The sequence below is a fragment of the Crotalus tigris genome, unplaced genomic scaffold (assembly GCF_016545835.1).
Source record: "Crotalus tigris isolate CLP2741 ecotype Arizona unplaced genomic scaffold, ASM1654583v1 scf7180000017774.6281472, whole genome shotgun sequence".
NCBI classification, from domain to species: Eukaryota; Metazoa; Chordata; class Lepidosauria; order Squamata; family Viperidae; genus Crotalus; species Crotalus tigris.
In genome coordinates, this window is record NW_024096625.1 from 5,509,426 (window position 1) to 5,526,009 (window position 16,584).

A 16,584-nucleotide genomic window follows, 5' to 3' on the forward strand; every position below is an offset into this window, starting at 1 on the left:
TCAAGTCAGGACTACAAAGACAGGGTTTCATATTCCAGGACCAAGTGTAGTTCAAGCACATTATACATCAGTTCCGTAGAGCAGGAACACTGTGTTGACCTTAGTTTTGCAGTTTGCAGAATCTTTCCTAAGGCAATCAGGACATGAATCAAGCATTTGTGGCGGGCAAAGGATTTGACAAGGGAAAATATGTGCCTTAAAGTTTAACTTTCCACTCAAAATTTTGAAAATTGATTCTGATCTTTTTGGAATGCAGCTAACTAACACGCCATGCAAAAGCTAATATGGGCCTAAAATAAAGTTACAAACCCTTTCCCTTGAGCATCAAAGTGGGGTCTCAGAATCCTTCTGGGTCCCTGCCCTTCCAGGGATCTGTAATGTCAAATAAATGAATATTTAAAAATGTCTCAGTATTATTTTCTAATATAGTAAATACTGATAGATGTAACTCACATAAACCAAAGTTCTTTGGAATCTTCAACCACTTTTAAGAATGTAAAAGGGTCCTGCAAACAAAATGTTTTGAGAATGACTATCCTAGAGAAAAATACCATTACAGTATGAATTGATCTTTTTGTTCCTCTCCTGCCTTCAGAAACAGATGTTATTTTCTTTTAATGTGAATCTGTCAGTAGATTTTACACAAAAATGTTGCAAGATCTAAAAAAGTCTAAAACAGTGGTTCTCAACCTTTTTAATGCTGCAACCCCCAACCGGTCGTAAGTCGAGGACTACTCAATTGGTACAGCACCGTTTGCAGAATGGGACTTTTCGCGGTCTCAGCAGGGCAGAGATAGCCTGGACAATTCCTATTGGCTTTTGAAAGCCAATAGAATTAGACTCTATTCAAGAGAGTCTATTCTATTGGCTTTCAAAAGCCAATAGAATAAAAGGGAGTAGCACAGCTAAGGAAAAGGAGAAAAAAATGGCGGACTGCATTGTTTGGCGCCCTCCGTGAAATGGTTGTTCGACCCCAAATGTCCCGACCCACAGGTTGAGAACCACTGGTCTAAAAGCTTTAGTTGATCACCAGTTTCCTACAGTACCTAGCCAAATGCCATACTAGATTCAAAATAGTGAGACTCCACTTTAACTAACTCTAACTAACTTTAATCTGCTAATTCCAATCTAAAACAAGAACTCTTTACTGAACATTGTCATGAAGCTTTTTTAAAAAACACCTCAGACAAGAAATGCTCTTAAATGCTCAGCAGGGCTCCCTTAAATGTTGTACTAGAAATCACCATTAGCTATTTGCATAAATTGGGGACTGGCATATGCTCACTAAGAACAGTAAAAAAAATGTGGTGGCGTGTCACAAATTTGAAACTGTACATGGTCAGCTGTTTCCTATGCTCTCCCCTGCATAAAGCATACTTTCTTCAGGAGTTTAGCTGGCATTCACATGATTGCCAAATGACTGACCCTTTTGCCCTAAGAATCATTCTATTTATTGTCCTATAGGTGTGCTGAATACCACTCCCATCAACTGACAGTTGGCACAGGCAATGCCTAATTCTGAGAGTCCAACTTATCAGGGGACTGTTAGATTGAAGAAGGCTAAAAGTTATGGCTCTTTCTTCACTGCCTTTGAATGCCATCTGTCACATGGAACACACTACTATAGTAGCTTAACAATTAAAGACAATAGGAAGGAAATTGGACTCCTTTTATAAGTTTAAAAACAACAAAAATCCAAACACTTGGAAAGCAAAACATGAGTCAATGTGACAGCTCAACAGAGTTAAATTTGATTAGCAATGGTTTTTTTGTCCCTTATTTCTGAAAATAACCCTAAAATAAGGAATTTATCTTTATGAGTAAATCAAGTCAATCTTGTGACACCTATTTTGTTACCAAATGATTATATAATCATTTGGTTGTGTCATATTCAAACGGCTCTTCTGTAACTCATATCTTCTTCAGATATTCCCAATATGCATCAGGCTTCATGTTGTACAACACATATAGTATGTCACCATACCACATCACACAAATTATATAAAGTAGATTGCATAAGACTGATTAAGATGTTTTGAAAGATGCTGATAGCTGAAAAACAGCTGATACAGGGCTTTTACAAGATTGTTAGAGGTTCACAGATAGTATACGACGCTCTAGTGTTGGAGCTAAAAAAGTATTCATATATTTTAATATTTCTGTTCCAAGCAGTGGAGCATTTAACTGCAAAGCCATAGCAACTCTTCATTATAATTAGAAGCCAAACTTCAGTTCTGGCTGACCTTTTGGACTCATGAAACTTATCTGTGTGCTTTGGACTGCTTTGTGTGCGGTACATGGTGCCTGTTGCGTGTAGTTTCTTAGATGTAGATTGGGATATTGATAGCTAGCTACTTGGTATTAGGTTGTTGGCTGTTGTTTCTTGTGCTGCTCAGCCCTCACCTTCTAAGTACTTGATAAGCTGAGGGTAAATCAGCATTCCTGTTGATTGACAAGCGACCCCTGGCTGTTTTTGTGCTTGCTCATCCATCTTAGGTAGGTCCTTGTTTATTGTAATGTAAGGCTACCAAGAAAGGATGTGATGGGCAGGAATTACAGGACCAATGAGCAATCAGAGAAAAATGGCAGGAATATGCAGAACAACTTTACACAAACAAAAAACAAGGCCAAGTTGTAAGAGGAGAAATTGATGGAATTCCCCGCAGAGTTGTGGAGACCACTGCCAATGAAAGAATTGTCAGTGATTTGCCAAAAGGGATGGAAGTCTAGTCAGTGGCCAAAAGAATGGAAAAGGTCAACATTTATCCCAATACCAAGGAAAGGTGATGCAAAAGATTTTTCCAACCACTGAACCCTAGCCTTGATATTACATGTGAATAAAATTCTCTTGAAGATAATCCAGCAATTGCCATCAGAAAACTACCTGATGTACAAGCAAGATTTTGGAAAGGAAGAGGACTGTGTGATCATATTGCCAATCTATGTTGGATGATGGAAAAAGCAAAGGAATACCAAAAAGACCTCTATATATGCTTCATTGATTACACAAAAATCTTTGTCTGTGTTGACCGTAACAAATTCTGGAACTGCCTCAAAGAACTGGGAATATCACCACACTACATCCAGCTCATTTAGTACTCTGATTAGGCAGCCACTGTAAGAACAGAATTGTAGACACAAATTGATTCAGAATTGGAAAAGGCACTCAGCAAGGTTGCATCCTGTCACCAATACTATTCAATATGTATACAAACATAGTTACGAGAAATTATATTTGGAGGAATATACTATTGGGGTTAAAATCAAGAATAGGAATAGAATATCAACAACCTCTGATGATACAACTTTGCTCACAGAAATCAAAGAAGATCTGGAGTGGCTAATCCTGAGAGTCAAAGATGAAAATGAAAAATTTGGAAAGATTTAATAATGACAACCGCAGAGAACACACAGATCAGAGTGCAGATTGACAATGAAACCATTGAAATAGTAAAGGAAGGTGAATTCCTGGACTGTATAATCAACTAATGTAGTGACTGCAGCCCTGAGATCAGAAGATGTATAGCATTTAGAAGAATCCAATGTTTAGCATAAATAAAATCTGGAAGACTAAAGACATCATTCTCACAACCAAAAACAGATTAGTTAATGTAATAATTTTTCCAATTGCTACTTATGGATGTGAAACTTGGACCCTGAAAAAGGCAGAGAGGAAAAGTATGGATGCCTTTGAATTGTGGTTCTATCTTTCCTTTTAAAATTTTCAAAAGGAAGATTTACCTTTATATATTACAGTGTCTGTTTTAGCTTTAGAGAAAAACAAGTTATGCTGTACTCAATTGGATGCCACCCCATTTATTGATTACATCGTGGTAGTTGTAATGACTTCACCATTATCATAATTTTCATCTTATAGACCCCGTTAAAAGTTTCAGAACTGAGACCAATAGGAAATATTATTTATAGTATAACTATTTTCTCCTACTTAGAGAAAGGGAAAATTCAATCTCATGGGCCTCTAAGCATAAAAATGCTCTCTAAATTGTTTTTAAGTGCTATATAGGTAGTCCTTGATATACAACCAGGTTTGAAGTTACAACGGCACTGAAAAAGTGACTTTAATTAAAGCAGTATGTTGCAACTCAGATCTTTGAAATAAAAAATAAATAGTTTTATAGATCTTATTTTTGGAAGATTAAAAGATAAAGATTTCCCTGTCAGTCATGTCTGACTCTAGGGCATGGTACCCATCTTCATTTTTTTGGCCGAGGGAGCCAGCATTGTCTGAAGACAATTTCCATAGTGATATGGCTATACACCAAAGGTGCACAGAACACTCTTATCTTTCCACTAAAGTGGTACCTATTAATCTACTTGCATTTGCATGCTTTCAAACTGTCAGGTAGGCAAGAGTTGGGGCAACAATGGGAGCTCATCCCATTGCATGGATCTCAGATCTCAAACCTGAGCTATCAGCCTTCCAGCTGACAAGCTCAGCATCTCAGATCTTATCATCCTCATAACTAGTAGTTTTATTCAATAAATATAACTGTAAAATATTGAAAGTTGACTATTTATTATAATGGAGAATTTAATGAAATTGTTTATTCCTTTACATTCACCCTCTATATTCTGTGCCTATGTAGCCTCTACAAAATTAGTCACAACACCGTCCATGGTAGTGTTTTGGGTATTTGTGCCTTCTCGTTGTAGAGCAAGGGTTGTTGGGGACTATACATTCAAAATTGTTTTCCTTACATAGTATAGAGTATGCATTCAAAAATGTATAGTTTATATTATGTAAGGAAAACAATTTATTTTGTGTTTTTCATTATTGTGAGGGAAATCTAATTTTTAAAGAAATAACTTTATTAAATTCCAACCATATAGGTACAGTATCTAAATTAAGGCAATTAAGATGGGTTTTCAGTCTGCCAAATTGTTCTTAACAGTATAAGATCTTTTTCTCATCTGATTTTTTTAAAAAACCAGTTTCCTTAGGGTATTGGCAGAGATACAAAAGAGATGTCTAAGCCATTGGGATACTACTGTGTAATCAGAAGTAATCTAATTACCTTGACCATATGACAGAGCATATGCTGGGACTATGTTTCATGTGATCTAGAAGAATAATTCATAAATTATTTATAGAAATGTGACTAGCTTGCTGACAGGAAAGAGAGCATTAAACAATAAAAATGCACATGCATGCTGTTGCAATATTTTAATTGCAATTTTAAAGTGATTAACTTTGTAGAGCAGTTTCCCCAACTTCTTGCCTTCTTGTTGAGCATCAGTTTAACCAAGTAGATCAGACAAAGTAGATCTGATCAAACATGATCAGATAAGCTAGTTCATTATTGCAAAGTTATTATTAACAGGATCTTGCAATTCTGAACTTAACTTCCTGCAATCACTCTGTATTTACACGCAGAGAACTTTAGGAGCTGTGGTGGCACAGTGGTTAGAATGCAGTACTGCAGGCTAACTCTGCCTATAGCAGGAGTTCAATTCTTACTGGCTCAAGGTTGACTTAGCCTTCCATCCTTTCAAGCTTGGTAAAATGAGGACCCAGATTGTTGGGGGCAATATGCTGATATTGTAAACTTCTCAGAGAATGCTGTAAAGCACAATGGAACGATATAAAAGTCTAAGTGGTATTGCTATTTTCTGAGCCTCTTGCTCCAACCACTATGCAATCGCAGACTATGCTGTCTCTTATCTGACCCTTTCCTAAGTGGCATCTCTTTGCCCATCTCCCAGATTCTTTCCCACATGCCATTAGAGTAGGGGTCCCCAACCCCTGGACCATGGCCCACTACCAGGCCATGGCCCGTTCGGAACCAGGCTGCACAAATGGCAGATGAGTTCACATACACATGCATGAAGCTCCACTTGCATGAGAGTGATCACATGCATTTGTGTGTGAAGCTCCACTTGTGTGTGGTGGGTGCTTGCGCACAAAGCTCCACTCGTGCAAGTGGTGGGCACAGGACCCCCACCGCTCACAGATGGAACTGTGTGCGCTCATGCACGCAGACCTTACCATTCACATGGAACCATTCTCTTTCTCTCCCCCCCCCCCGGGTCGCCAAGCCAGAAAGATTGAGGACCACTGAGTTAGACAACAAGCCCTCTGAGCCCTCTCTACCAGTCACCATATTGGAATTTGTAACTTAACAAGTCTGTTGGAGAAAGTTGCTGGCCATGGCCTGTTTGGAACTGGGCTGCGCAAGAGGCAGGTGAGTATATGTGTGTGTGAAGCGCCACTCGCATAGGACCATCCCCTCCCCCCACATACACTGGGTAGCCAAGCTGGAAAAATTGAGGACAACTGATCTATAGGGTGATATAACAACAACAAAAACACTTTGGAAGGGACCTTGGAGGTCATCTAGTCCAACCCCCTGCTCAGGCAGGAAACCTTACACTATTTCAGGTAAATGGCTGTCCAGTCTCTTCTTAAAAACTTCCAGTGCTGGAGCATAAGTTGTGAATGCTTCAACACTGGAAATTTTTAAGAAGAGACTGGACAACCATTTGTCTGAAATGGTATAGGGTTTCCTGCCTGAGCAGGGGGTTGGACTAGAAAACATCCAAGGTCCCTTCCAACTCTTATATTGTTATTATTATTATTATTATAAAATCACACTATAGATCAGTTATCCCCAACTTTTCCAGCTTGGCAATCTGGTGTATGTGGCGGGACGGGATGGTCCATGCGAGCGGAGCTTCACACACACATGCTCACCTGCCTCTTGTGCAGCCCAGTTCCAAACAGGCCATGGCCTGGTAGTGGGCCGTAGCCTGGGAGTAGATGAAGAGTTTCTAATTCTGAAATTCAGTATCTTAAAACATGTAGGATTAGCATGGAACATGTTGGAAAGTGACTGTCAAGACATTTGTGTTTGTTGGGCGGGGCAACTGGGTTTAACAAAGTTCGGTATCATCAAGTGCTTGCCAAAACCCACCTGTTGACATCCTAAAAATGTGGCCCTATGTTGCCTATATCTTGCTCATACTCATAAGGAAATTCTGGCCATCTATCCTTTTCCTCAGGCTGCTTGCCAAACTGGGTTCAAAAAAGGGGAAAAGCAATGGGGGGGGGGAGTCACAATTAGGACATACCCAGCAATACAGCTATTCATCTACCACTCCACACATTACAACTGCCTATCTCTTCAGATATGACCAACTGCTTTAGAGTACAACACACACAGATGGCATTGTATGGATAACAATCCAAAATTTCCCAGTTAGCTTGAAGGGCACCAGACCGAGGAAGGCTATTTTAAAAGAATGTGTCCTTCCTTGCCATATAACCTTTAAGGAACGTCTTCCTTGAAGGTGTTTACCAAAAAACCATGGAAATCTTTGGGAGCCAATATTAAGTTCCTCTTCATTCATTAGTTTTACTTACTTACTGCTCCCTCTTCAGTTGGAAGCACAGGGTAATTAATCTGAAGAGCAATAATAGTAATATTGAGATCCAAATTGTTTCATTGAACACTTTACTATGAATGGGAGCCCAATTGCTTAATGCCTTCACCCATAAAGTGATTGTCAATAAAAGCAATTAGATGTGCCTTACAGAATGCATTTTCTTGGTATTCCCAATGAATGCAATGCATCTCTCTAGGGCTCTATAACTCTTTTAGCTTTGAGTAAGTTCCAGCCAACTTTTTTATTATGCTACCAGAATTCTACTTCCCTTGTCAGCTAATTAAATGGTAAAATGTTAATACTCCCTCTCCAGCAAGCACCATTCTAAGGATTTCATTAATCAATTTATGAACCTTGACTATAAATCCTTTGCAAAGGTATTTGAAGACTGTATTGTAAAACAAAATAAAAATGCAAATGAATAAATACAGTTCAGTGAAAGATCTGCAACCAGATATGTCATCTTTTGTTTTTAGAAATGGAAATAACTTCACTGAATGGCTACTTTGAAGTAAGCATTCCACAAGTCTCTTCTTCTCTTCCTCAACTTATGACTTCCTTCAAGCTAATGCATCAGATGCACACTCAAGAGCTTTATTGGCATCCCAAAGAAAAGTGCTTATGAGTTACTAAAATGTTTTACTAAATGTTTCTGTTCTGGATCTGGGGGGGAAAAAAATCTCAAAACTACACTCCTTTACTATTTCCTCCATTATAGCATGGGATACATCTCCATTTGGTTTTGTAATTAATTATCTATTGAAATTTAAATATGAATCTCCTTTTTGCTATTCACATCCTTCCATTTAAAATAAATTTCCTCCAATAGAGAAGTATTTTATTTCTTCTCCTTTCCATTATAATCAATGCCAAATTTACTGTCAATGCTGGACCTTATTTTAACACTACTAGTTGCTAACAAAAATATAGTCTATAGCTACAGACCAAACTTCTTTTAAGAGCCAATTGCCTAGTGGTTAGGACATCAGATAAGAAACTGGGAGACCATGAGTTTTTTTCCTCTTAGGTACAAAGCCAGCGGAGTGATCTTGGGCCAGTCCCTTTCTCTCAGCCCCAGGAAGGAGGCAATGGCAACCCACTTCTGAAAATCCTTGCCAAGAAAACTGCAGACTTGTCCAGGCAGTCTCTGAAAACTGGACACAATTGAACAGAAGAAAAAAAGTTTCTTTTAAACACTGTTCAGAACAATGACATAAAAACCACAGTATTCTTAGTTTATGTGTACCACACGTTGTAGTCATATTGCACAATTTTGCTGAGAGTTTAAGATAGTATCCCTTAATTTTAATACTATAACACAGTAAGCTGACTGGGTTGAGTGAGATTGGCCATACGGTAGCCAGTGAGCTCCATTAGAAATTTTCCTGAGGAAAACCAATCCCTTAGCCACTCTTCCATAGTTACAATAGCAAACATTAAGTATTCTGTAATTTCAAAGGAATCACAAGAAAATAGAAAAAGTATGATAGCATATAATAATTTTCCAGCTTTTTTCCTATTTCTAGCAAGTAAAGGCATTCTATTTATACTCAAGGGAGTGGCTATTTGGGTATTCCCCAATCTTATAGGATGCAAAGCAACTCAATAACTCCGAACCTTCCCTTCAATAGGAAACTCTAGTATGCAACCAGATGCATGCAAACAATATGAAGAACACCAGGACAGATTTGCGCAGGAGCGATTTTATTTTTATTGTTCGTCTTTTGCATTGAATGGAGCTGCCTTACTAATCCTCTGCAAATTTATCATTTATACTCATATGGCTATATTATGAAGAACAGTAATAAGCCTAATATTATATAATCTAGGCAGCACAAAGAAGGTTTTCCGAATCCAGAAAACCCAGGTGTTTTAATTCCATCTGATGTTGAAGCCACATCAGATGTACCATTAAATGAAAAGAAACCTGCTAATGAATCGGCAGATTATTAAAGCCAACTGCATAGGCAGCAGCCAAAGAAAATACAGTACCTAAGGCTTATTACCAAGTTTATACTCAGACTTTTAGTGTTCCAAGAATGAGTGCTGAATAACTATTATTTTCAACATAACGTCTGTTTTCAAACTAAACATTTCCATTTTGGTATTAATAAATCAAGAATATTCTTTAGTAGAAATGAATCCAATAATTCTGAAGCATTGTTGGTGACCCATAAAGAAAATTAAACTTAATCCAAGGATTTGGTCGTAGTACATATGTTAACAAATGTAGAAAAACAAGTAGAAAGAGCATCTGTAGAACGTGTGCTACATATTAAGAAATTCCATGGGTGGCGGTCTTAATGGGACATTTCCCAAAGTGAATTTTTTAGCTCCAAACTGTTTTAGTTCTTCTGTAGACAGTTGGAGCCGGGAAGTAAATAATTCTTCTGTAGAGCCAAAGGTTGGAATTGCTGGGGATGTCACTGTAACATTACTTGTAAGAGAAGGTGCCGATTCTCCAAAGAGTGTATATGTAGAACTGAAAGCAGGAGGCACAATTGCTTTTCCAAATGCTGTAGCAGGTGTGGTGTCTGGTGAAAAATTTGCAGAAAAGGATTTTCCAAATCCTGAAAATCTAGATGTTCCAATTTCATCTGGTGTTGTAGCCATATTAAATGAAAAGGATCCTGCTGAAGAATCTGGCATATTATTACAGCCAACTGTAAGAGGAGCAACTGAAGAAAGTACAGCACCTTGGACATTAGGAAGGTTTCCAGATGAGACAGCAGCAGGTTCAGAAGATTTGAAAGAAAAGGCTTGAACAGTATTCTGTGTATCTGTAGGAAAGTCTGCAATTAAGGCATATAGAAAAAGTTGTAAGAAGAGTCGCAATATTAAGAAAAAGAAAACTGCACAAAAGGGGAACTAAGATAATCAAAATGAAACATGCAATAAAATGGATCAGCCAAAACAAATCCCTTACTTGATGTTCTAGGTGGCAGCATTTGCTGTCTTCCGAACCCAAATGGAGGAGATTGGTGATTAGTCACATTCTTCAATTCAGTGACCTTAAAAACCAAACATTTTGTTTTACGGCTTCAAATTAAGTATTTTGAAATACACATACATACTGGTAATTACTTAACAGCTGGGTGCTTAATGACTGCTGAAAATTATGATGGAGCCCAAAAAGTTACCGCTTACAACTTTCCCTTAAAGTTATCATTTCTGCATCCCCCTGTAGTATTGTGATCACTTTTCAGCTACTTGGCAACCAGTTCCTGTTTATAACTGATTGCAGCTTCCAACTGTCATTGACTGCAATTTGTAAGCTCTTTGCTTGTTTCTGGCAAAAAACATTCATTTGAGAGGATGGATTCACTTAACAACCATGTGGTGACCCTCTTAATGACCACAATGACATACAACTAAAATTCAGGATTCAGTTGTGGCTACTAAGTGAGAATGACTTAAATTAGAATGAGATAATTTTTATTATCTATTTTTTTCTACTTATATTGTTGTAAAATCTTATTTCATATATATTTGCTTTAGCAGCAAGTTGCACTTTTTTCCTGGCCTCTGCTCTAGAGAAACTTCAAGTTTCTATTAAAAGGGCATAGTGCTCCTTTATTTTCCAACTTGGCAATTACCATCTTTTAAAATGAAAAAGGAAGCTTGGGTTTTTTTTTTTTATAAATTTGTTGGCAGGAAGGCAGGAAAAAAAAGGTATCTTTTCTCAGAGACCTAGGCAAGGAAACTAAATAAGACCTCAGGCATCTACCTGCTGGCTGAAGGTGACACAACACTTCACATTTGGGAAACTAGAAGTCTAATCCAATTTCTAAACCTCTGGAGCAATATTTATATGGAGGGAATGTGATGTTCAAGCCTTCATATACTGGTAAACCTTTGCCTAAGAGCACAGAGAGACCTATCTTATCTGATTTGTCCTTTGTAATAGGCTCAAAATGAAAATTCAGACAAGCATTTATCTGCCTTGGACTCAACCTGTACAGATTAGCAGCAGATAAAAACTTGGTACATTCCACAGGGAATCCTGATTATTTTCTTTATTATATTTCTATGCCACTGGTTATTTTTCTATATAATTCCCCACATACCCTTGAATAAAATGTTGAAAATGTAACCTAACATTTTGCTTACAATTTTAAATGTATTTACAAAGGCTGCTAATTATATTAAATCCAGTTATCTGAACAGTTGTAGTTACAGTAAATTTAATCCCTCTTATCACTGAAACAAACTGATAGCTTTCTTCTATTAATTCAAACACTGTTAGCTGACTTAATGCTCAAAATTATTACTGGTTTGAAAATCAGGAACAAAAATATGAAAAAGATTTTTTAAAAATAAATACAACAAAACCCCTTTTGACTCTCCAGTTATACTCACTGTTGCACTTTTAGTAGAGGGAGTTGCATTCTTCAATTCATTCAATCTACCTTTCCACTGAGTAGCTAGTTGCTGGACTGAATTGACCTAAAAAGAGGAAGAAAGATTATTCATTAGTGCTTCACATTTCAAATATCTTTCTGAAAAAAAAAATGTTTCAGCCTTCCACATTAAACAATATAGAGACTTACATAAGCTTGTGTGTTATTGTTTGCTCTACAGTTATAATACACAAGACGCAACTCTTCTGGCAGAAAGTCAGAGAAACCTGTAAGGATAACAATAAAGACCAGAAAGGAAAATAATATATCCCCATAATGAAAGACTGGTAACTATACATACAGATAAAATTTGTGGTTAAGAAAGACTCATAGGCAGTGTAATTCGTTAGGCAAATAAAGAAAAATACTACATTCATTTTGTCTCTTAAGCCCCTGCAAAACCAAGTCAAAAATTTTGCCCATCTTCTACCAAGTGTCCCATATTGCCATTCACAACACTTGCTATCTTCTGATGTTAATTTTTTTCTCTAAAAAGTGAGGTCAATCAATTGCAAACTCTAGACCTGAGATGCCTATTTAAGATCTGGATATTACACATATGGTTGTCTCCTACATCTGATCATATATTAGAACAAAGATGCCTTGTCTAAATTATTTTGGTCTAATTTTTAAATACATCTTATAGTGACAGATCTCTATATTCACCAGGCAACAGTAATTTTAAGGAAAATAAATTGAGCTTGCATGCTTTCCATTTTCTCCTGCTAATAGCTCCCAAGGTATCTAGCCTCCAATGGAGAATAAGAGTTTGGCCACCTAGTGAGTATTCGTGTGGGCACTGTCCAGAAATAAGAGATACCTGCAGAGGAGAATCAGGAGATGAGGGGATGTAGCTATTTTAGATTTAAAATATGCTCCGTTGCAAACAGAACTGTTCTGTCCCAAATCATGCATTTAAGGCATTTAAAAAGTTGGCCAAGGAACTTTGCCTGGTAGAGTCTGAGAAGAGCCTTTTCTGCTGTGGCTCTTGCCCTCTGGAACATTGCACAGTACCCTTTGAGGTGAGATCTATACCCACACCCACTCACTCAGCCTTCGAAAAAAACCTGGTGTGCAGGTTAACCTGGGGCCTGGATGTAGGTGTTCCTTTCTGAAATAGAATTTAATCTACCTCCACCCCACTATATATTCCTGCCATCTTAACTAATTCTTAATTTAATGCTATATTGTTTTAATATTTTATAATACTGTTTTATTATGTTGTAAGCCACCTGGAGTTGTCTTATGGCCAGATGGGCAGCAAATAAATTTAATAAACAAATAAGTTTAAATAGCCCACTTAATCCATAGTGCCTTAGTTACACAGATATGTGCAATGTCTCATCCAATGAGACCTGACAATAGAGTAATTTGTACCTGAAATATTAGGTTTTTCTTTCATTGGTGAATAGGAAGAAAACATCCATTGTCCAGAAGATTCCCAAATCTCCATGTCTTTCATTATTATTTCACTGAATAAATGATAATGGAAAGTTGTAACCCATACTAAACTGATGTAAAATCAAGCTAAGCTAATCTTAAGGTTTCACTCTTTTTAAACATGGAGACAAATCAAGACTTATTGAATATAATAAAAAGCATAGTTAATTTTATGAAGGACTTAACTACAATCCTTTTTCATCCCCAATGCAAATAGGACCTGATCTAAAATTGGTTAGTCTGACAGAGTAAGTTGTGATGAGAGTGCTGCTCTACAACCAAGAAACCACACCAGTAGGATAGTGCCTTTGCCCCAGGGTCTCTAAGTATACCTATAAAATGTCTATAAGTCAATTTGCATATTATAATACTCAGTTCAATGAACTGTATAAACGATGACTAAGAACTGAAGAGATAGAGATTAAGATTGTTGTTTTTAACTGTACATTTAAATCTCATAGTAATTAAAGAATTGGAAAAATGCCACTTACTGAAGTTTTTCTTCTTCAGGCTGAATATCCTTATTCACATGTTCACTTGAATCTAATGCAGCAAATCTATTCTGAGAAAAATTTGAGGATCTGGAATCTTTGTTGCTTTTCCACGTAGATGATTTTGAATAATTAGATGCCTGCAAACTAACAGAATAATGGTGCTGTCCACCCCGAGCTCCTCTTCTATTAGAGTCTGAATGAAAGAGAACACTATGTGTCAAACATTTAACTTCTTTGCAATAAAAACATAATTTAAACTATATCATAGAATTAAGTAACAGAAATGGGCCTCATAAAGACTATTTGACACGGTACAAATTCAAGACCTACAGAAAATAACTCAAATGTAGATTCCATGACAACAGAATCCATATTATTACAAGCTTAGTACTCTTATTCCATACTTAATTACTTTACATTGTAAATTAAGATTTCTATCCCACCAAATTACTTCACAACTGTGATAATTTTTATTCCTGTAATGTGCCCCTTCTGGTGACTGTATCCCTTTAAGGAGGTCTATCAGTCTCCAACACTGTTCTCTTCTTGCCTCTTTTTTGCATTCCAGCCTATCTGACCACCTGCTTTTTCCATGTTAGTTTGGTGTAAATTCTAGTAAGAGGTCTGGTTTCTGCAGCCAGGATGCAGGTCAATTCCTGCAGAGTCTGAGGTCTGTGAGAGGCAAACTCTTTTCCTTTTACAGCCCCATTTTAGCCAAAACTTGTTTTTTCATGGAATGTTTATTGAACTCCTTTAGTCTAAACCACCTCCACTTGTATGGTTGGATATCACACCTTTTGGGTATCCCAATTATGTATCTATCTCACCTCTACCACCATTTGTACATTTGTGGTAGGGGTAGGCTTTTTTACACATATCCAAGTAAGTGGGCTCCAAAATCTAAGAGAGCCAATACACCAGTGTTCTCAATCTTTTTAGACCGGCGACCCCAGTCATAAGCAGGTGGTGCGCATGCGTGGCGCCGCCCCCTGCGCGGCAGCACCCCCCATGCGCCGCCCCCTGCGTGGTGCGCATGCACGGCGCCGCCCCATGCACCGGCTGAGAAAAAAATGGCGGATCGCGTTGTTTGGCGACCCCCATGAAATGGTCGTTCGACCCCAAATGGGGTCGCGACCCACAGGTTGAGAACCACTGCAATACACAGAGCTCAAAGGCTAGTATTCACTGCTCCCTACTCCACTCTTTCCCATTTCTACACCTCCTCCTACTGCTGCTGCTCCTCCAATTATTATTTATAAGTCCTAGTGGTAAAGAACAGAGTATCTGCTTAGGCTGCTTTAGGTATACACACACACACAGCCCTCCCCCACACCATACCCAGCTGCCTCTGCTCAGTTTTATAAGTAACAATTGCTGTGCTGGCTAGGGAGAGGCCTTAAAGAGACAGGACAATAGCAGCACAGGTGCTGGCTATTTTGTAGGATGTCTGTCCTCACATCTTTCAGTGCTGGACTTAAATTCTGAGAATTTGCAGAGACCACAACGAGCCAGTGTTCCAACAGCTGAGCAAGAGAAGTGTGTATAAACTAGCATTTACACTAAATGGAAATAAAGCAAACAGCCTTTAATTGTTTAATTTCTATAGGTGTCCAAAAGCCTAACAAACTTTAATGCAGTGGTTCTCAACCTGTGGTCGGGACCCTATTTGGGGTTGAATGACCATTTCACGGGGGTCGCCAAACAACGCAGTCCGCCATTTCCCCCCCCCCCCTTTTCTTTAGCTGTGCTACTCCCTTTTATTCTATTGGCTTTTGAAAGCCAATAGAATAGACTCTCTTGAATAGAGTCTAATTCTATTGGCTTTCAAAAGCCAATAGGAATTGTCCAGGCTGTCTCTGTCCTGCTGAGCCCGCCAAAAGTCCCATTCTGCAAGCGGTGCTGCACCAGTTGAGTAGTCCTCGACTTACGACCGGTTGAGTAGTCCTCGACTTACAACCGGTTGGGGGTCGCGGCATTAAAAAGGTTGAGAACCACTGCTTTAATGGCATCTCACCATTTTTAGAACCATGTGATTTTCTCAATAATTACAATTAATTACACGTTGCTGTGGTAGCTGAAATGGAAGAGACCTAAATGAACGGAAAACTCAGGGTGGGATGAATTTAGTTCTACTCAAAGTAGATCCCACTGAAATCCATAAGACTAACATGTTTATTTCATGAGTACAATAACAACTTCAAGTACACTGGCTGAATAGTAATTACAGAACAAGACTGCATTGCCCATTAACACTGCTTTTGTAAGAATCTTGTTTTAATCTTTTTAATGGATTTCAATATTTTTTGAATTCCGTTTTAACTTTGTTAACTGCTATAGGATTCTCTTGCAAAGAGAGTGGTCAAGAAATAAGTCTAAGCATCCTAATAAAAAGTACGGGCAAGTTTGGCTTCAACCTATCATAGTAAAAGAGGCTGGGTGATGGTGGTGGTGAAGAGCAAGATACAAACAAACTAGGCAAAAACCAACACTTGTCCGAATGCCTCTGGCAGCCACGAGTAAATAACCATTATGCAGCCACGTTTCCTGCGGGAAGAAAGCCTAGAAACTGCAAGGGGCGACCCTTAACGGCTAATGGAGCACCCAAATCCCCTCCGCACCTGAGTTTTGACCAAAGGCCTGGCTGGCTCTGCCACCACGTGGATGCTCATACCAGCATCTATCACCGAAACGGCAGTTGCCCTGTAAGTAGTAAGAGCAAACCCAACCAGAATTACGAGCCATGAGAAGGCAACGTCTCACCACCGCCAATACAAGTTTCCCGCTTTGCTTCCACTACCGTATCCGCTCCGCAAGATTTTCTCCAGGGCTAGGCAGTATTTATAGTA

At 38.3% G+C, this 16,584-nt stretch overlaps 1 protein-coding gene across 1 annotated transcript; it reads right to left on the reverse strand.

Annotated features, from left to right (window-relative positions):
* Positions 1-9,087: 9,087 nt before the first annotated feature.
* Positions 9,088-16,584, reverse strand: NUP42 (nucleoporin 42). Its single transcript, XM_039342114.1, has 7 exons — positions 16,357-16,584; positions 13,736-13,931; positions 13,182-13,276; positions 11,955-12,031; positions 11,764-11,850; positions 10,331-10,415; positions 9,088-10,196 (listed from the first exon to the last, which is right to left on the reverse strand). The coding sequence occupies exons 1-7, from the start codon at positions 16,478-16,480 to the stop codon at positions 9,673-9,675; spliced, it is 1,188 nt and encodes a 395-aa protein (XP_039198048.1). The 5' UTR covers positions 16,481-16,584; the 3' UTR covers positions 9,088-9,672.

Bases quoted from the DNA above. Each gene is read 5' to 3' on its own strand.
- NUP42 (XM_039342114.1), bottom strand. From the start codon at position 16,480: ATGGCTCGTAATTCTGGTTGGGTTTGCTCTTACTACTTACAGGGCAAC. The intron at 13,932-16,356 runs GTGCGGAGGGGA...TCTTTCATTCAG, and splicing joins GGCCTTTGGTCAAAACTCAG to ACTCTAATAGAAGAGGAGCT. The intron at 13,277-13,735 runs GTAAGTGGCATT...TCATTTATTCAG, and splicing joins CCTGAAGAAGAAAAACTTCA to TGAAATAATAATGAAAGACA.